Raw genomic sequence first — 17,835 nt, 5'->3', positions numbered from 1 at the left:
TTCCAAGGGAAATCAGAAACCTTGTTTTTTATATTAATTATTTAAAGATCAGGAAACTGTATTTAAATATACAAGTTGGAGGCCAAACATTCTGTAGGCCAGATATGGCCCACTGGCTCCATTTTCAAGCTACTTAGTAGGTAAAGGGATAAACAAAGATTTGATCTGCTTTAATTCTGTTATGTTTCCCCTTCAAGATATAGAATGTTTCCTAACAGAAGTCAATAATATTAAGTTAATGAAAGGGAAATATATACTAATTAAATGAAACGGTGGGAAAAAGTACAAAGCCTGCCCTGCCCTATCAAAAGCAGCCTACCTGCTTGCTAGGCAAAGCATGTTTTCATATTAAAGAATACTTACATAGAATAAAATCCCTTGTTCATGCCACTTTATCCCATTAGAACAATGTCTCCTTGAGCCAATATGCAGTGATTGGTTCACTTATTCAACAAAGCTTTGTTGTTGTTGTTTTAATGTTAAGCATTTTAAACATTCTCTTTAAACATTTTAAACAAACTGGAAAATTGAGGAGGGCCCGTTCAACTTCTTCCCTCCAATGAAAAACAGGAACTACCTGTGGCAGGACAGAACATACAGAAATAGAGAATTATTTTGATTTAGTGATTATCTTTCTTTAGTGGTTAATTGGGCATTATGTATCTAATTCACGAAATAAAAAATGGACTTCAGCTAATATTGAATAAAAATTATGGAACCTCTGCAAAATAAGCGTAGTGTCCTTTCCTGGATTAAAATTTCAGGTAAGATAAGACAGGGCTTATTAGTTTTGCAGTTTAAGATTCATTTTAATTATTGTTGATACTCAGTTTCCAGAAAAAACAAAAACAAAGAAAACTAAGCCACAGCTTTTTCCAATTGAAGAAACACTTCAAAATAAGACTCCAGCTAGGCTCTCTGGCCAGTGACAGGAGCAGTTGCCTCTCCTCTGTATTTTTCTAAAAGTTCCAGAATCACACCAGTATTACATCCTGCTTTGTTTAAATATTGAGGGCAAAGTACATGTCCTTGGCTCAAATACTCAATGAATTTTGAAGGGCCTGTTAGCTGACTCTTCTACACAAGCTGCTTTGATTGGCTGCCAGCTGACTTTTGTCTTGCTTAGACACATGATACTAAAGGTTGCAGTTCTCTTATTGGTAATCTTCTCTTTACAGATCTTAGAAACCAACCATACAGACGAGCCGATGCGGTGAGGAGAAGTGTCAGGCGGCGCTTTGATGATCAGAACTTGCGTTCTGTTAATGGTGCCGAAATAACCATGTGAACCTGAGACCTGCCTGTATGAGTAGAGAGTGCGTGAATGAAACTCTCCACATGAACTTTATGCGCTACCCTTTAACTGCAACCTTGAACATTGATAAAATATTCTAAGGGCTCAGATTTAGCAAACACATAGGAATTTAAAAATGACGGGCTCTCCTTTCAACCTTTGTTAACAAGTGCCTAAAAGTGGAAGTACCTGCTCAGATTAATCAAAGCAATAGGGTTTGATTTGATTAGGTATCTTTTTACACCAGTATATTATCCAATTTTTTAACCAAAATGTAAATTTCGTATTACATTCATTATCTGCCATTGTGATTGTCCCATGATGGCACACCCTGGTTTCCTGATAAGTTGTAAATAACGTGGATGTAATCTGCTCTGGGTTTCCTTTGCTGAGATGTCTTAAGGAATTTTGTTTTAGCCATACCCATCAACTTTGTATTTTAAAGGGCTTGCAACATGGAAGAAGGAAAAGGTCACATGACAGACTGCTGTCCATAAGCAAGCCCCAGCGAAGTACAAACAGGATGTATTGCAGTGGCACAGGATAAGTCCCTCAACTCTTATCTCGTTACACATTCTACTTCTGTGCTAGGGTTATGATGCCCTGTGAGAAAAGTTCACCGGTATGAATGCAAGGATATAATGGCATACAGATTTGTGTAAGATTTATTTGCAGTACTGTGTTCTTCAGCTAGAGGCAGCTTTTAAAAAAAATAATGCAAATGTATTTATTAATTAGCACTAAAATTAACATCTCAGTAATCAGTATTAGGATTTCTGAGGACTATTATGGGCCAATCCTGAGAATAGAAATTGGTGCCTTGCTAGCCAGGGAGAAGCTCACTAGCTTTATCAACAAGCATTCAAGATTACTTCTGCTAGCTAGTAGTGTTAGTTAACCCAGCCTTATTCTGACAATCGCAAGTTTTTTTCCCCCTTCTTCTTCCTTTTATAAATTGGATATATTTTGCATTACATATCAAAGCTAAATTCTTGTATTTCCCACATTACTTTATGGGAAATTGCAATTAAATTGCTTGAAATATTCACATTGGGATTAAGCTTACATGATAGGTAATGGGACTAAATAAATGGCCAACTAAGCCACTGTTATTTTTCCTTCCTCTCTGGCAGGGCACTTGATCCATTCCAAAGTCAAAAACTGGACTAAAGCTAATTTGTACTTTCCATAATATACATTCTGCTTCTGGCTTACCTTCTTGGTACATTACATCAATATATTAATTGTAAAGTTTATTGTATAGTATTTAACCACTGAATCTTATTTTATGTTGTGCTTATGTGAGCTCCTTGGTGAAGGTCCCATTTTCCTTGGATAATGTGTAGTTATATGATCTCTTTTTAAATGTACAGATATTTTGCTATAAAATTGGTGCAGTTTTTTATGGTTTTTACACTTTAATTCCCACCTAAGCCTCTGGGTAATATTGTAAATATTGTTTAAAAATGCATCAGCCTGTGCTATACAATCTGAATGTTATTTTAACTTATAGGTTTTTTTTTTTTTTTTAATATATATATTTAACTACAAGGACAGTTTAGGGATCAGTTACCACATTTCACTTTAGCATACCTATTTACAAAAAATTACTTTTACAACTGCCACCTGCTAGCACATTTTCATAAATGTGTACTTTAAAAAGAACATGCTGAGATTTTGTCTGTTGACTCAACATTCATTTTGGTGAAAAAAGCAATTTGACCACGAGCTACAACACAAGTAGTTGGCCCTTTATCACAAGCAGCTGTTTTCCAAAGCTCAATGCTAATGAGCATATATTAAAATAATTACCTATTTATTAATCTACAGATAGACAATAATGTTGGCATGTTCTTTTGTTTATTAATGGGCCTGCTTCTTAGCAATATTAGAAATGTTTTATAAAAAAGCAGTTCATGTTACTTTTCTGGTCTTTTCATGGCATATGAGCAAATAAACTATTTACACTACTATCCTGTAATATGTTGTGATCTTTCAGGGGCATACTTTGGCAGGGGGTTACTAGTTCCATGGCTCAAACTCAAGATACAAACTCTTAATCACTTGCTATATGGAACATAGGAACCACATTTTCATAGTGAGGGATACATCTCCCAACCATTAATGATTCTGTTGCTTCCAGAGAAGCACTTTTGTTTGGTGAAGATATTGCTTCCCCCAGATTTGTTCAATGAGGATGTTGTGTGTATACAGACAGGTTATGTGTGGACTACAGAGGCAACCAGGTAACCTTGCAACTGACAACCACATCAAATGGTTGGCCAGGTATGTACAAGCCTTTTGGCCTCCATTGCCCAAACATACTGTTATTTGTAGTGATAATTCCAAGTCCTCACAAAAACTTACGTGCAACATTCAGTATGACTTTTTAGGGAAGTAAGGAAATTTGATATAGATTTTTTAATGTTTATTTGAGAGTGCGTGTGAGTGGGGGAGGGGCAGAGAGAAAGAGAATCTGAAGCCGGTTCCTGGCTCTGAGCACATAGCCTGACACGGGCCGAACTCACAAACTGTGAGATCATGACCTGAGCTGAAGTCGGATGCTCAACTGACTGAGCAAGCCAGGGCCCCTGAAATTTGGTATTTTAGAAAACTGTCCGAGTGGCTTTAAAACAATTTTCTTACAGGGGCATGAGTTATTTAGTTGTTGTATTAGGTTTTTGTTACCAATTCAGTGGTCTTCTCACTGCACCACAGTTATACAATGTAGTTGAAGCTTTATTTTTATAGAGGAGAAAAAGTTAAATTTCACTTAGTAAAATTCTCTAGTTTGTGCCTTCATGGTAATAGAAATAAGATTTTTTCATTAAAAAAAATTTTTTTTAATGTTTGAGAGAGTGAGCCAGGGAGGGACAGAGAGGGAGACAGAATCTGAAGCAGACTCCAGGCCCTGAGCTGTCAGCGGTATAGCCCAACGCGGGGTGCGAACCCACAAACTCTGAGATTATGACCTGAGCTGAAGTTGGATGCTCAACCGACTGAGCCACCCACGTACCCCAAGATCTTTTTGTAAAGTAGGCTTCACGCCCAGCATGGAGCCCAGCGTGAGGCTTGAATTCATGACCCTGAGATCAGGACCTGAGTTGAGATCAAGAGTTGGATACTTAACCCACTGAGCCACCCAGGTGCCCCAGAAATAAGATTTTTAATATTCTACAAATTTAGAACATTTTCAAAACCAAACCACAGCAGTAAGTTCAAATGAGGTAGATATGGTTAGGTGTAGGCCATTATATACCATTAGTAACATTTTTTAAGTTTTAATGTTTATTCATTTTTGAGAGGGAGCACAAGTGGGGGAGGGGCAGAGAGAGAGAGGGGAGACACAGAATCCGAGCAGGCTCCAGGCTCTCAGCACAGACTCAGGGCTCGAACTCATGAGCTGTGAGATCATGACCTGAGCCGAAGTCGGTCGCTCAACAGACTGAGCCACCCAGGTGCCCCTAACCACATTTAAAGATGCTTGCCCATGACTCAGAATTAAGTCTCCTGATTCCCCACTCCCAGTCCTCTAAAAGTCTAAATTCTAATCCACTAAAATTCACTGCAATGAACGTCCAAAGGGCCCTGCTGACTCAACAATGCTCAGCCCAGAACGGGACTTGATACATCACTGTGGTTCAACATACTGGATTTTGTGAAATTATCTTTTACATTGGAAGATATGCTTTTATAATAGCTTCACAATTCACATGCCAATTAATGTGATAAAACCGCTCTTAGCCCTAAGATATTTTAAGAAATTTTATCAGAAGTGTCTGCAAAAATGATTGGGCTGGTATATGAAATAATTTGTTTTTCTCTTAAAACTAATACCTGCTCTATTTTCAGGAAAAAATCTGAAACTTGAAAAAGTGCATCAAGTTGTTGACAGACTTTCTTTGGTCTAATTTTTATAGAGAAAATCAAGTATGACACTGAGGAAACAATGTGGGCATCTAGCCTCTCACAGCACAAAACTGCTGCATATGAGGGGTGCTTAAATGAAAAAGTTGACACAAATCCAATTTACTTTGTAAAAAGATGTCATTTTTTCTAATAAATTATATTTATTTACAAAAGTCTAATTTTATATAACTATTAAGGTTCTTTACATCAGAACAATATATAAACAGAAGAGAAAATCTGGTAATTACAAACACAGAAAATAGAAACCTGTTCCCATTACTCACCTTTCAGAACAAATCTTCAGTTTAGTTGTAGAGAGGTAGGCAAGAGACCAAACCTACCAAAGTTTCAGGCAGGGTCAAAATAAAAGAATATTTATAAATAGCACATTTTCGATACCCCAAGGAACAGCATAAAAGGGCATTAAGAAATGGCTTTTGGATTCTGATTAGGCAGCCACTCTGTTTCAGGCTATGAATGAAAACTGGGGTGGGGAGTTGTTCCCCTAAATTGCAAACAGCAATAGGCCATTATACCTGGGGCAATTACCCGTCATTAACAATAACAAGATGGCCTTGAAGCATAGATCCTATGGAGTCACAAAAGCAGTTTTTATGTAGCAAGTCTGAAAAGCACAGAAAATCTACTTAAACTGAAGGAACTAGGCCAAGGAGACAAGCTAAATAAAATGGAGAATGGAGTGTGTAATCGGAGCCCCATTTTTTCACTTCCCATACCTCACGCTTTGTTGGAAACAGCCTGAAATAATTAGTTCTCAGTTTAGAATTTAGGAATTTTGTTGTTTCCAGCATGGCCTTTAAAGACTAATTTTGATCTAGCTAAATTACTACTTTTGAACTACTATAATATTAACTTATGAATATGAAAACTATGTTTTAAATCACAAGGGATTTCCTTTCCTACTCAAAACCACATGGAAGTTACATGTTCTAACAAGCTTTTGGAAATTTCTGTAGTAAAAGTGGTAAGATACAATCACTAGAACTTGTCCTCAGTGCATTTCGATTATGTATGTGGCTTTAGTTGTGGTTTAGTATAGATTATTGCATGATGCTTTTTCAAGCATCTCCTATAATGCAGAGGCTGGGTACCATGGATGTTGGATAAGTCTGTCAACTAAAATTTTACATTCATTCAATGTATGCCTACTGTGTGCCAGGCACTGTCTTAACCCACAGGATATAGCAGTTAATGAAACACAAATCCCTGTCTCCAAGGAACCTATCATTTAAGTCCAAACAATTGAAAAACTTGAGAGCAAGGTAAGATTTAATAAAGGTAAGAATCATTAGACTGAAATATGCTATTAAGCCTATTTAGAACACAGTTCTGTGAAAAACTCATGACATTTTGCTTTTCCTTTACGTAGAGTACAGTTTTTCCTAGAAAATATAAAAGAATTAAAATTGTACCTGGTACTGAGATACATCCCCAAGGGGAAAAGCAGCAGCCTGATTTATGATACAAGGAATTAATGTGCTTTGCCTTATGTTGCTTTTAGAAATGTTTATTTGGTTCCTTAGTTTTGTACTTTACATTTAAATTACATAATACTCTTAAATATTCTATAAACTTAAAGCATTCGTCACTCCTCCCTGGGCACTATTTGATCAGAAACCGTTCTCTCTCTCAAATAGCATCTAAACTATAAAAAAAGAAAAATCTTTATAAGGCTACCCCTTTCTGGATGCAGAGAAAAGTGGCTGCCTAGTCAGCACTGAGTTGACCATTAACACTGGGAGAAAACCAGGATCATCTAGACAAATGCTTGGTAACACAGGACAAAGGCCCTTTGAAAAATGATAATTATGGACCGTGTTTCCAGATAAACGTAGAGACGTTTCAGCTTTTACATTTTCTTTACTCCACCAATGAATTTAGGCCTTACTCTAGGCCATTTTTATTTTATAGTTGTATGAATTGAGGCCCAATTAGCAAAAGTCAAGCTGTGACATTTTAATCATTTTCGAATTTACTGGGAGGCATAAAAAGTGAAGTTTTTATTGTTGAAAAACATGACTGATCTATATGCTGAAGCTCATATGGGTATTAATGAAATACTTTTGCTGTGTTAAACAAAAAAAAGGACCACTGCTTTTATTTAAAAGCATTATTTAAATAAATTTGGGAAAGTGTGAAGAATTCATCATACTGACTAAATTCACTTCATACAAATTCAATTTTCCCATATAGGAATTACTGGACTGCAAGAAAAAGAAAACATCAAATATTTGAGATTCTTAGACTATTATGTTATTAAATATATTAGTAAATTTAATCCAATAATTCATTAATATTAATGTTACAGAGGGAAGAAAAACCCTCATTTACCTAAGAGTCTGATGCTTAACTGAAAAGTATAAATTCCCCTCATCTGCAAATAAACATACTTCCCTGTTTGAATACACGTTCCATAAGGAGTTTGAACAAATCTGTTTAACAGAACCAATATTCTAAGACATTTCAGGTTGTAGCAGACTGAAAATTTAGAAACCTAATCTAGTAAGTTAAAAATATTCACACAGAACTCTTGCTATAACAAAAGTTTCCATCACCTGTGCCTTCAGGGTTATACAGTATCTTTTTGGTAACTAAATTCCATTTGATGGGTTTGTTAAAGTAAGCAAGGATTATAGTCACTTCAGTTATATCTCTTATAATAAGGATATTCTATTTTGAATTGCAATTTCAGTAGTTTTGTTTTTAGGTCAAATAATTTTCATGGATGAACTACAGAGAAACTTGAATTTGTATTAAAGGAATGTGAGGTGATAAGACAGTACCTCTAAGAAATACAGAAATCTATTTTGAGGACATGCTAAAACATATCAATAGGTTTTTATTTAAATAGAAAAATTAAAACTTAAAAAAAACCATCATTCATGGAATTAAAATTTTACAGATTCTAAATTCTCTTGTGAAACACCACTAGTACTTCTGCCGATATGATATGCACTTTAAAGATTTTACCACTGACTTCCATGTCAAGTGTTTGACATGATTAGTGATATTAACTATCATTATGAGACGTTTGAAAATTAAATCTAGGCAACTCCCTATTGCCAAGGTTGTTATATGTTTTGGTTCTAATATACAATAAGAGACCAACCCTCAAGTAAGCAACGTCATTACTTCACATATTCTAAGGATATTCTCATTTCCCACAGTCCTGTCAGTTTTCACAGCAGAAAAATGACTTGGTAGAGTAGAAACAACTTTCCCACCCCCTTTTTCTTGAGGCTTGAAACAGTGGGCAGGGATGGGAGAGTAGTCCTGGTCATTTCATTAGAATGGTGAAGGAAAAATAAGATGAACTTTTTGTTCTTCTAAATGCCAATTGAAATAAGATTGCTCCAAGTGTCCAAAATAAAAAAATACATAATGCCAAAGACTATGTGCTAATATTTACTTATTAAAAAAATCTCCTGCACTGAAGGAAAATAGTATAAATTACATTACCAACTTGCAAAAGTTAGCATGTAAAGAGTATTCTAGCTTCAAACCACTGCCTCTCTAAAGTTTTCTATAGGAAATTTGTAGATCAAAAACAAATTATAGGGGCTTCAAATGTACGGATTTATAATATTCTTAAATATTAAAAAGGGAAAGTAACCTAGCTATATGGGTAAGATGAAGCAAAATTTCAAGGATTTAGTATCTTGAAATGATAATACAATTTTCTTAGAGCTGAGTAGTTTAAGTAGAAATAAATACTAGTACACGCTAGAAGAGAAGGTTTAATAATTGATAAAAATGTACAAAAATATTCAAATCAGAAATGCTTTAGAATGTGTACCACGAAGTCAATACTTCTCAGTGAGTAGGGAAGATAAAAGACTTCCTCAATGAAAAAAAGCAAGAGAAAAGATTGGATTTAAAAAAAAAAAAGACAACTGTTAAAGAAAATGTTTAAGTCAACATTGATTTTTGTTTCAGACAAGGATATTGCAACTATCACTTAAAGTTTGGTGGCACATTCTTTAGTAGGTCCTTAAGGCAAATATATTTAAACTAATTTACAATTTGATTTGATGTTATCGTTTTAAACATCACCTCAAAATAATGCCCTCACGACAGCCTTTTTAAAATGTACTCCGATGTTTCATAAAAAATAATGGTGGCTTTATTATAGTAGGTGCTCATTAGCACCACTATAGTTAAGGGTCTACCAGGTTTCCATTATGAACACCTATTTCTGAGTTCACCATAAAAGATCGTATCAGCTTTAACCAGTTGGGTAGTGCACAAAAAAGCAGTTTTATCAGTTGCTGGTGCTTTTTTTGTACTACTAAATATCAAAAAATTTTTCGTTATATCTTCAAAATCCAACTTCTATAAAGTAAATCAAATCGCCTCATGACTTAGACTTCAGAACAAAGTAGAGACATCTGCAGTTATCAGTAAATTGCCACCTTTAATCCATCCTGCAGTGCCCTATGAAAGGGTCTCAGAAAGACAGTTATGACCGTATGAAAATATGATTCTTGATACAGAATCAAAAGTTATTTTCAATTTCCTTTGCTTTTATAAAGTCCACAATAACAATACTTAAATGCACTTTTTTTTTTCCTGTGATATAATTAAAACCCAGTGTTATTTCAATTGAACTTTAAAATAGAGTCCCTGGTCTGAATTAGACTTTAAATCATACTGTAAACATATATTTGGTATAATTTATTGATCATCATCCAGTTGCTCCAGAAGGGTCCTTCTGCGCTTTTCCAATTCCCCTTCACTCAGCTCACTGCCAGAAGTATCCCAATTCCCCTGAAAGACATTGTATACAATTACATTTAATGCCAGTCCTCAAAACATTAAGTAGTATTAAACCTTTTAAAACAAAAATCCAAAATTTATACGGATTCTTTTCCATAGCAACAAACCCATCACACCAGTTTAAGGACTGACCTCTTTCCCAAAAGTCTACCAATGAGCTGCTCACTACTCCTTGGTTATATTAGGGGAGACAGAACAAACTTTTAACACTGGTTACTTTTCCTTCCTGTTACATCACTGAATATGAAACATCTTGTTTCCATTTAATGGGAGGAGGGGGGGGTTCATTACCTAAGGCACTATATTCCTTGCTAATTTTGCAGATTCTAGGTCGCCTTATAAGGTGTTTTATATTACAGAAAAGTATTATGCTTTCAGGATACTGTCCTCAGATAAACATTTAAGATTTATGAACAGGACAACACTAGGTTAAAAAGACTAAAAATTAGTATTTGTGAAAACCTTTAGAAAGTGGATAATTTACCTATTCTCCTTCCCTTCAGAGATTCCGTTGAACTTACTACAAAGAAGAAACTGTTGAGCTGCTTCACCAAGGATGTGCATTAGACTCACCAGGGCAGCTTTTTAAAATTTTTTAATGTTTATTTTTGAGACAGCATGCAAGTGAGGGAAGGGCAGAGCGAGGGGGGACAAAGGATCTAAAATGGGCTTTGTGCAGACAGCAGAGAGCCCAATGTGACTCAAACCCACGAGCCATGAGATCATGACCTGAGCCAAAGTTAGACGCTTAACTGACTGAGCCATCCAGATGCCCCACCAGGGCAGCTTTTAAAAAGAACTTCTGTTATCAACTGAATCAGAATATCCAAAGGGAGGAGCAGGGTATTTATCTACACAGTTTAAATTCTCCACAGGTGGATTCAGAGACATTATTCCTGCTAAGTCCATAGTATTTGTGGAAAGAATGGCAAGGCTAAGAAGGCTTATGTTATTGTGCTGTCATATATGTATACGCACACACATATATATGGGAAACTGAGCAACTATTTATGTAATTTGATATTAAAATGTTAAGTTAGCCTTGTAGTTCTCTCCTATCCCTTTGCCCTCACCTCTTCCCTCACAATGATTACTCCTAAAAGTTATTGGAATACTACCTTTTGAAACTGGATTTGACAGTAACAACTGCGCACACCTGGAGGGAGAACCCCAGAACTGAGTCTCATATATTCCTTAAAAAATCTGATAGAAAACGTACAGTGGTACTTCTTAGAATTACAAAGAAGACCGTATCCTTTCTTAGTGGGTTAAAATAATAATCATAGAAGATTTTATGAGGAATATCCATTTTTATATTTTGAAAACACAGTATGAAATAATTCTGAATGCTTACAGAATCCTTTCCAGTCTTTTTCTTAGGTGATTTGTGTTTTGATTCTGATCTTTGTCTAGTTCTGTCTTTTTCACTTTCTCGGTCTTTTTCTTTTTTATCCTTGTCTCGCTCAGCATCAGACTCTGGAGAGTCCTGTGTAAATAAAAAATAAAGTTAACGTTTTGATGAAGATACCAATCATTTTTAAAATATCCCCCATATAGGTAACATATAAGAACATCCATGTATTATAGGGCATGTGTTCTTAGTGTGGTGAAATCTGGAGGGCCTTTTCTTTGGGAAGGATGACATTCTAATAAACTAACATCACGAAAGAGCTTTACTAAATCAGAACAGAAGGCACACAAAATGGGATTTTATCTGTTATTATATAAATGCAGACAAACATGACACTTTTTTACCAATCCAGTAAAATGTTCAGATATGTACACAAGATGCTGTGATTAGTTTAATCATCTATTAGGATGACTGTAATATAAAATTCTCTCCTCAAAACTGCAACTGACAAGTAGTATTTAAAGTATACCGTCCCACCTAAATAAGTGGTCCTTAATTAGATATGTGCAAATTTAAGTGAGCAGCATGAAGAAAAATAGCTCCTTAGGTGTATCTTGATGCATATGTAAAATTAAGAATGAGGAGCAGAGGAAGCAGCCAAACATTTAAATCTGTGATTCTCACCATAGCTGCATCACATACATACACACTTGGGACTTTCTCTAAGATTACTTTAAAAAGCCAGAGTGGGAATCTTAACACTGTTGTGTGTGTATGTGTGTTTAAAGATTGCTAGAAGATTTCTAAGATAAAGATTAAGGTGAAGACAAACTATAAAATTCCTGAGTCAGGTGTCCACCTGAACTGTGCTGGACTGCACAGGACTAGACAGAAAAAGAGTTCTATCGCCACTGAACAAGTTAAGGGCTAATGCCTAGATGTAGAATAAAAAATTAAAAACTTGCTTACAGATTTATGTCTCCTCTTCTTGCTTTTCTTCTTATGTTTTTTTGACTTCTTATAACTTCTCTCTAAGCAACATGAAAAGAAAAAAAAATGTCAGAATATGAGGACATACATCCCAGTGCCAATGATTCTGATCAAGTTAAAAGATACACTTACCAGATTCAGCACTAGAAGAATGTTCTGAAGCAGACCGAGACTCTGATCGCTGTCTTTTTTTCTTTGAGTGGCTGTCATCATCATCTGAATCTGACCCCTACATAATTAATACACATAATTTCATTCATAATGTTGCTAACAAAAAGTTCAATACACTTAGGGTGCCATAATATTAACTTCCTTACCGATCTAGAGCGGGAACGTTTCCTGTGATGTTTTTTAGATTTTTTAGAATGTTTCTTGTTCTTTGAATGATGATGTTGACATTCATGCTACAAGCATAGGAAGAATTTCAAAAGTTTACATTTACTTTAAACAGCAGATCATAAAGAATTTTGAAATGTTATATAAGTAATTATTAGAGTAAAAACCTCATTTGTTTTGAACATTTAGGACATACTTCCTTGCAACTGTGAAGAATTAGCAATGTTCTGTTTGACCCCAATCATCCTTCCTGTGCCCACTCGTTTCACCATCTAAACACGGCAAAGTATTAATAAAGAAAGTGTCCTTGGGGCGCCTGGGTGGCTCAGTTGGTTAAGCGACCGACTGACTTTGGCTCAGGTCATGATCTCACAGTTCATGAGTTCAAGCCCTGCGTCGGGCCCTGTGCTGACAGCTCAGAGCTTGGAGCCTGCTTCAGATTCTGTGTCTCCCCCTCTCTCTGCCCCTCCCATGCTCATGCTCTGTCTCTCTCTCAATAATAAACATTAAAAAAAATTTAAAAATAAAATAATCTGGAGAGCAGTCCACCTGCTTTCAACAAGGATGAAATAAAACAGCATTTAGATAGTTTTTCTAATGAATCTGGCTTTGTTCAGCAAGCTAGGCTTGGCACCATGAAAAAGAACTACCTCAGAGCCATCCTTGACCTAACATGAATGAGGTTAGTCTCAGAATAAAGCAAAATCTATTCCTTTTTCTCTGCACCCAAAGAGCATTCCCTTCTAGTCAAACTCAAGACCTCCAAAGGCAATCTAACTCAAACACCACATGAAATCAGAAAAGGAAATCTTGTCTTTGTGGATTTTAACTCACTTATTAATGCTGCAGTAAAAGCTCCTTGCCTCCAAACTTACCTATGGCTTTGAAAATAATTATGCTTTCAGTTTACAAGTAAATAAAATAAAAGATTCAGCTCAAAAAGGGAAGCTCCTTTTACTTTGGCCACTGAATGCTAATTCTTCCTCCTTTTCTAACTCAAAGGCTCAGATCACTGGGGTCCCAAAACTTATTCCAATGTGACTGGCTCCTCCCTATGCAATCATCTCCATTTGATGCTCCATTTGAGACCTCACCACTTTACTACCAGCATACATCACCAAAGAATCCTGTTCATGATTAGGAACTGGGGGACAATGCTAAGACACTAGCTACAGCAGAACTTCTCACAATCAATTCTATTGTAGCACTTGAGAATCTTGTTTGAATGACTCCGATGCCAGAAATTCTGACATTCTGAATTTCTTACAAGCTCCCAGGTAATGCAGATACTGCTGCTCTGAAACACACTTTGAACAGAAAAGATCTAGAGGTCTCTAGGACTATATCGAAAGGCAGGTGAGAAATAAGAAGGGTGCACTGCTGTCAACATTGAAATTCATCAAGAACAAGAAATCCAAAGAAACAGTGAACAATTAAGTGACCTGCAGTGCCCAATGACCACACCATTCAAACACTCCAATGTTAAATAAATTCCAGCTTTCAGCATGGATCACTTTACATAACTGCCAGGATAGGGCTGTTAAAAGCACTGACCCTAGAGTCAAACAGCCTGGGCTAGAATCCGTTCCCCTTCTCTTTACCTCAGTTTGCTCATCTATAACTTCAAAGGGTTGTTGTGAGGATTAAGTTCATGTATGTAGTATTTGCAAAACCACTAGAACAATGCCTGGACCCACATAGGCACCAAATATGATTATTCAGCATTACTGGCCAATTTAGCATATTTACTATATATACATACCTACCTGAAATCTTCATCAAAATACTCTTATTCAGCTAATGGAGTAACTTACTACTTATTCCATAATTTTCCAGACCTCCCTGAACATTCAACACATCTAACATAGTGTAATATTGAAATGTGTGCTTAAAAAGCTGTTTAAGTTTTCTTTAGGTTTACTGCTCATTCTAGGAGGCTGCTAAATCGTTGCCACACAGAAAATATGAAACAAATATAAACTGTCTCTAAAACAAATCTTTATAATGACATGCAAGCTTAGTTCCTTTGGCTTAAAGGCAGTGTCTATGGAAAAATCAATCCTTAACCATCTTAGCATTACCTAACATTTATATAGACATTTATGTAGAGGCAGTATAATTCAAGAAACATACTTTAATCTTTTTGTTTATAGTTTTATGTATTTTGTAATAATTGATTCAATTATGAGAATACTAAAATTACCTCAAGCACATGCATAAAATCTTTAAATATTCGTTTTCTTTCAGACTCTAGAGTTATATCCTCAAATGCTGGCTCTTTTACAAATCTCTCCCGGATCTGAAAAATTCAGATATGAAATGAATACATAAATAACAAGAAAAGTATAACAACAAGACTAAAAAGAATCACAACATCAAGTGGTAACTGTGACAGCCTCATCCCCTCAAAATCTATTAGATTTCTTTTCTTCTGAAGTCCAAGCCATTTTTAATAAATATTCCTAAACGCAGGGCCTGAGCTGACTTTATACTTTGAAAACATTCTCAATATATTTAATTTATATTCTATAAATAACTTTTTTGTGGCTATAAAATGAGAAGGGAATTAAAAATATTTTTATCTTCAATTGTAAAGGAAACAAATCATGAGAAAAATTTTACAATTATACATACATCTTCCCAGACAGCATCCAATTCTATTGGAGGAGTAGCTTGTTTCAACATACTCTTAAACGCAGATTCTTTTCGTTTCATCTTCCGAGCCTCCTCTTTTTCTCGTTCACGTTCACGGGCTTCTGCTTTTTCTAGTAACTTTTAGAAAATCATATTTAATCAGTTACAATAGTACAGCTGAAATAATTCATTATTAATTTAAGCATTCTCCCATCATATATAAGTTATGGGCCAATTTATAATACCAATTAATTTGAGCAAAGGAAACTTCATCCTTACCTATTTTCTTTTACTTTACTCTGAAAGACTACTACTCAGTGAAATCCTACTCATGCTCCCTTATTTCAGTAGACTACAAGTACTAAGTACTTCTGGCTGAATATATTAAAAACTGTACTGAAGTAATGGTTTAGAACACAAGTAAAGCTAGTTGTTTTTCATAGAAAAGTTGAAAACTTACACTATTGAAAGCCAACTTAATATTTCCGGCATCTAATGTGGTTGATCTTTTAGTTGAACTGATTATGGCCACGAAGTCTTCAAAAGTAGTATTCACTTCAACTACAAATCCTTTATCCTAAGAAAGAGAAATCTTGTTAACACTAATAATACATATAAATCAAAGGAACACAGTATCAATTTTTAAAATATACTACATATTGACAATAAATAGTAAGTGTACTGTTTACCTTTAAAATGTCTTTTATGATCTTCTTCTCATCATGATAACGTGCTTTAAGATCCTCAACATAAAACTTGAAAAGGTCAAGTGCAGTTGATCCTAATGAAAAAACTAAAGAAGTCAAAAGCTAGCTCTAACCAAAGAGCTGCAATTACTTTTTTGTTTATAAAACAAAATAAAGCACCCCTCCATTCCCCAACACAACCACTTGCTTCTCTGGCCCATTCCAACTACTGTCATAACCATAAACAGGGAAAGAAAACAATCTCACCCGGCTGACCAAGCATATTAGTGAATCTGATGTCGGAACTAATTGTTGGATACAATTCCATCCAAGATGACATAGAATGCAGTTGTCCATGTTCATGCAGTTCATCTAAAAATATCTGGGAAGGGAAAACCCAACAACAAAAACCCATTATACTGAAAAATCATCTTCAAGGACCTTAGAAATATTACTGTAACATGAAAACACTTTTTTTATTAAAAAAATTTTTTTTTAATGTTTATTTATTTTTGAGAGAGAGAGAGAAAGAACGAGCGAGGGTAGGGCAGAGAGAGAGGAAGACCCAGAATGTGAAGCAGGCTTCAGGCTCTGAGCTGTCAGCAGAGCCCGACGTGGGGCTCGAACTCATAGACTGTGAGATCATGACTTGAGCAGAAGTAGACACTTAACTGATTGAGCCATCCAGGTGCCCCCAAAACACTTTAAAAACAATATTTGAAACTCTTGTACCAATGTATCCCAAATATGTTTAGGTACAAAGAATACTTGCTCTCTGATGCAAGTAAAATCTGCTTTTAGGCAAAAAAACTCTTTCGCACTTCAAAGAAAAGGGTCTTTGAAAGCCTACATTATTTTTCCAAGGTTCAGTTTATTGTCCTTTAAGATGGACATTTCAGTTTAAAATATATAGATAAAAGTTAACTTGAAACATTATTATCTGTATCTAATGATGTGGCTAAAGAATGTGTATGCATGTTGCCTGTAAAATACACTTTTTGTTTTTAGACACAGTGCCCAGTGTATCCTAGGTGTTTTGTTTTTTTAATTAACAAATGTGGGCCTGCCTCTAAAAGGATGTGTATTACTAAAGTGATACATACAGTAGTCTGAAGAACCAAAATTCAACCCCATATCCCATATTTGATTTCAAAACCTATTTCTTCTCTTCCATGTCAATTTTATACCTCAAAATTAAATATATGCTTATTCCAATTTGTTCATTATTATTATCATTATTTTTTGATTTTCAGGGCAACATATTGAAAATTTTGTACTCAGCAATTTCCACATTTCCTGATTCCCCAAATCTATATGGAGTTTATAAACAAATGTCTCTAAAGAACTATGCCCCACCCCCCTATAAAACAAATAAAAAAACAACTATGGCCCAAAATTCTGCTCCTGAAATTCCTATACCTACACTGTTCACTACGGTAGAGCCAGGTCAAATGTAGCTTGTAAATACTTGAGATATGGCTACTCTCAATAGAGATATGCCATCAGTATATAACTGATAACGATTTTGAAGATTACCAAAAAATATCAATTCTTAAAAATACTGATTCCATGCTAATATTTTGGATATATTAAAGATTACTGAAATCAAAAAATAATACAAAAATCATATATGAGGCATACAAATTTTTACTGGCCACCAATGCCCTGAGGAAAACCAGACACCTAATCAATTACATTTTTCATCAAACAGGAATGGATGCAAAACCAATGTAACATGCTGACACCAGTTATAGAAACAGTAATCAGAAACCATAGCCATATTTTAGGCTTGACTAAAAGACCCACCTGGACTTTACATCAGGATTTCCCTTTTATAT

The 17,835-nt window shown here is 35.3% G+C and overlaps 2 protein-coding genes across 12 annotated transcripts in view; one reads left to right on the top strand and one right to left on the bottom strand.

Moving 5' to 3' along the window:
• FMNL2 (formin like 2) overlaps window positions 1-3,261 on the top strand; it is a 316,007-nt gene extending 312,746 nt beyond the window's left edge. For both annotated transcript variants that reach the window (XM_049615644.1, XM_049615645.1), the window contains one exon: window positions 1,179-3,261. In XM_049615644.1, coding sequence (XP_049471601.1) covers window positions 1,179-1,288 — 110 coding nt within the window. In that variant the 3' untranslated portion in view covers window positions 1,289-3,261. The remainder of the gene's footprint in view (window positions 1-1,178) is intronic.
• A 5,278-nt stretch (window positions 3,262-8,539) lies between these two features.
• Window positions 8,540-17,835, bottom strand: part of PRPF40A (pre-mRNA processing factor 40 homolog A) — a 53,462-nt gene continuing 44,166 nt past the window's right edge. For 6 of the 10 annotated variants that reach the window (XM_049615640.1, XM_049615631.1, XM_049615634.1 and 3 more), the window contains 10 exons: window positions 16,265-16,379; window positions 16,001-16,104; window positions 15,772-15,888; window positions 15,312-15,449; window positions 14,881-14,976; window positions 12,659-12,745; window positions 12,474-12,570; window positions 12,321-12,382; window positions 11,355-11,486; window positions 8,540-9,991 (listed from right to left, as the gene is read on the bottom strand). In XM_049615640.1, the coding sequence (XP_049471597.1) occupies window positions 9,899-9,991; window positions 11,355-11,486; window positions 12,321-12,382; window positions 12,474-12,570; window positions 12,659-12,745; window positions 14,881-14,976; window positions 15,312-15,449; window positions 15,772-15,888; window positions 16,001-16,104; window positions 16,265-16,379 (1,041 nt within the window). In that variant the 3' untranslated portion in view covers window positions 8,540-9,898. The remainder of the gene's footprint in view (window positions 9,992-11,354; window positions 11,487-12,320; window positions 12,383-12,473; window positions 12,571-12,658; window positions 12,746-14,880; window positions 14,977-15,311; window positions 15,450-15,771; window positions 15,889-16,000; window positions 16,105-16,264; window positions 16,380-17,835) is intronic. The other 4 variants (XM_049615632.1, XM_049615633.1, XM_049615635.1 and 1 more) reach the window with 1 other exon arrangement.

The sequence above is a fragment of the Panthera uncia genome, assembly GCF_023721935.1.
Source record: "Panthera uncia isolate 11264 chromosome C1 unlocalized genomic scaffold, Puncia_PCG_1.0 HiC_scaffold_3, whole genome shotgun sequence".
NCBI lineage: Eukaryota > Metazoa > Chordata > Mammalia > Carnivora > Felidae > Panthera > Panthera uncia.
The sequence above is the reverse complement of the archived record's forward strand: the minus strand, read 5'-3'. Positions and strand labels throughout refer to the sequence as shown.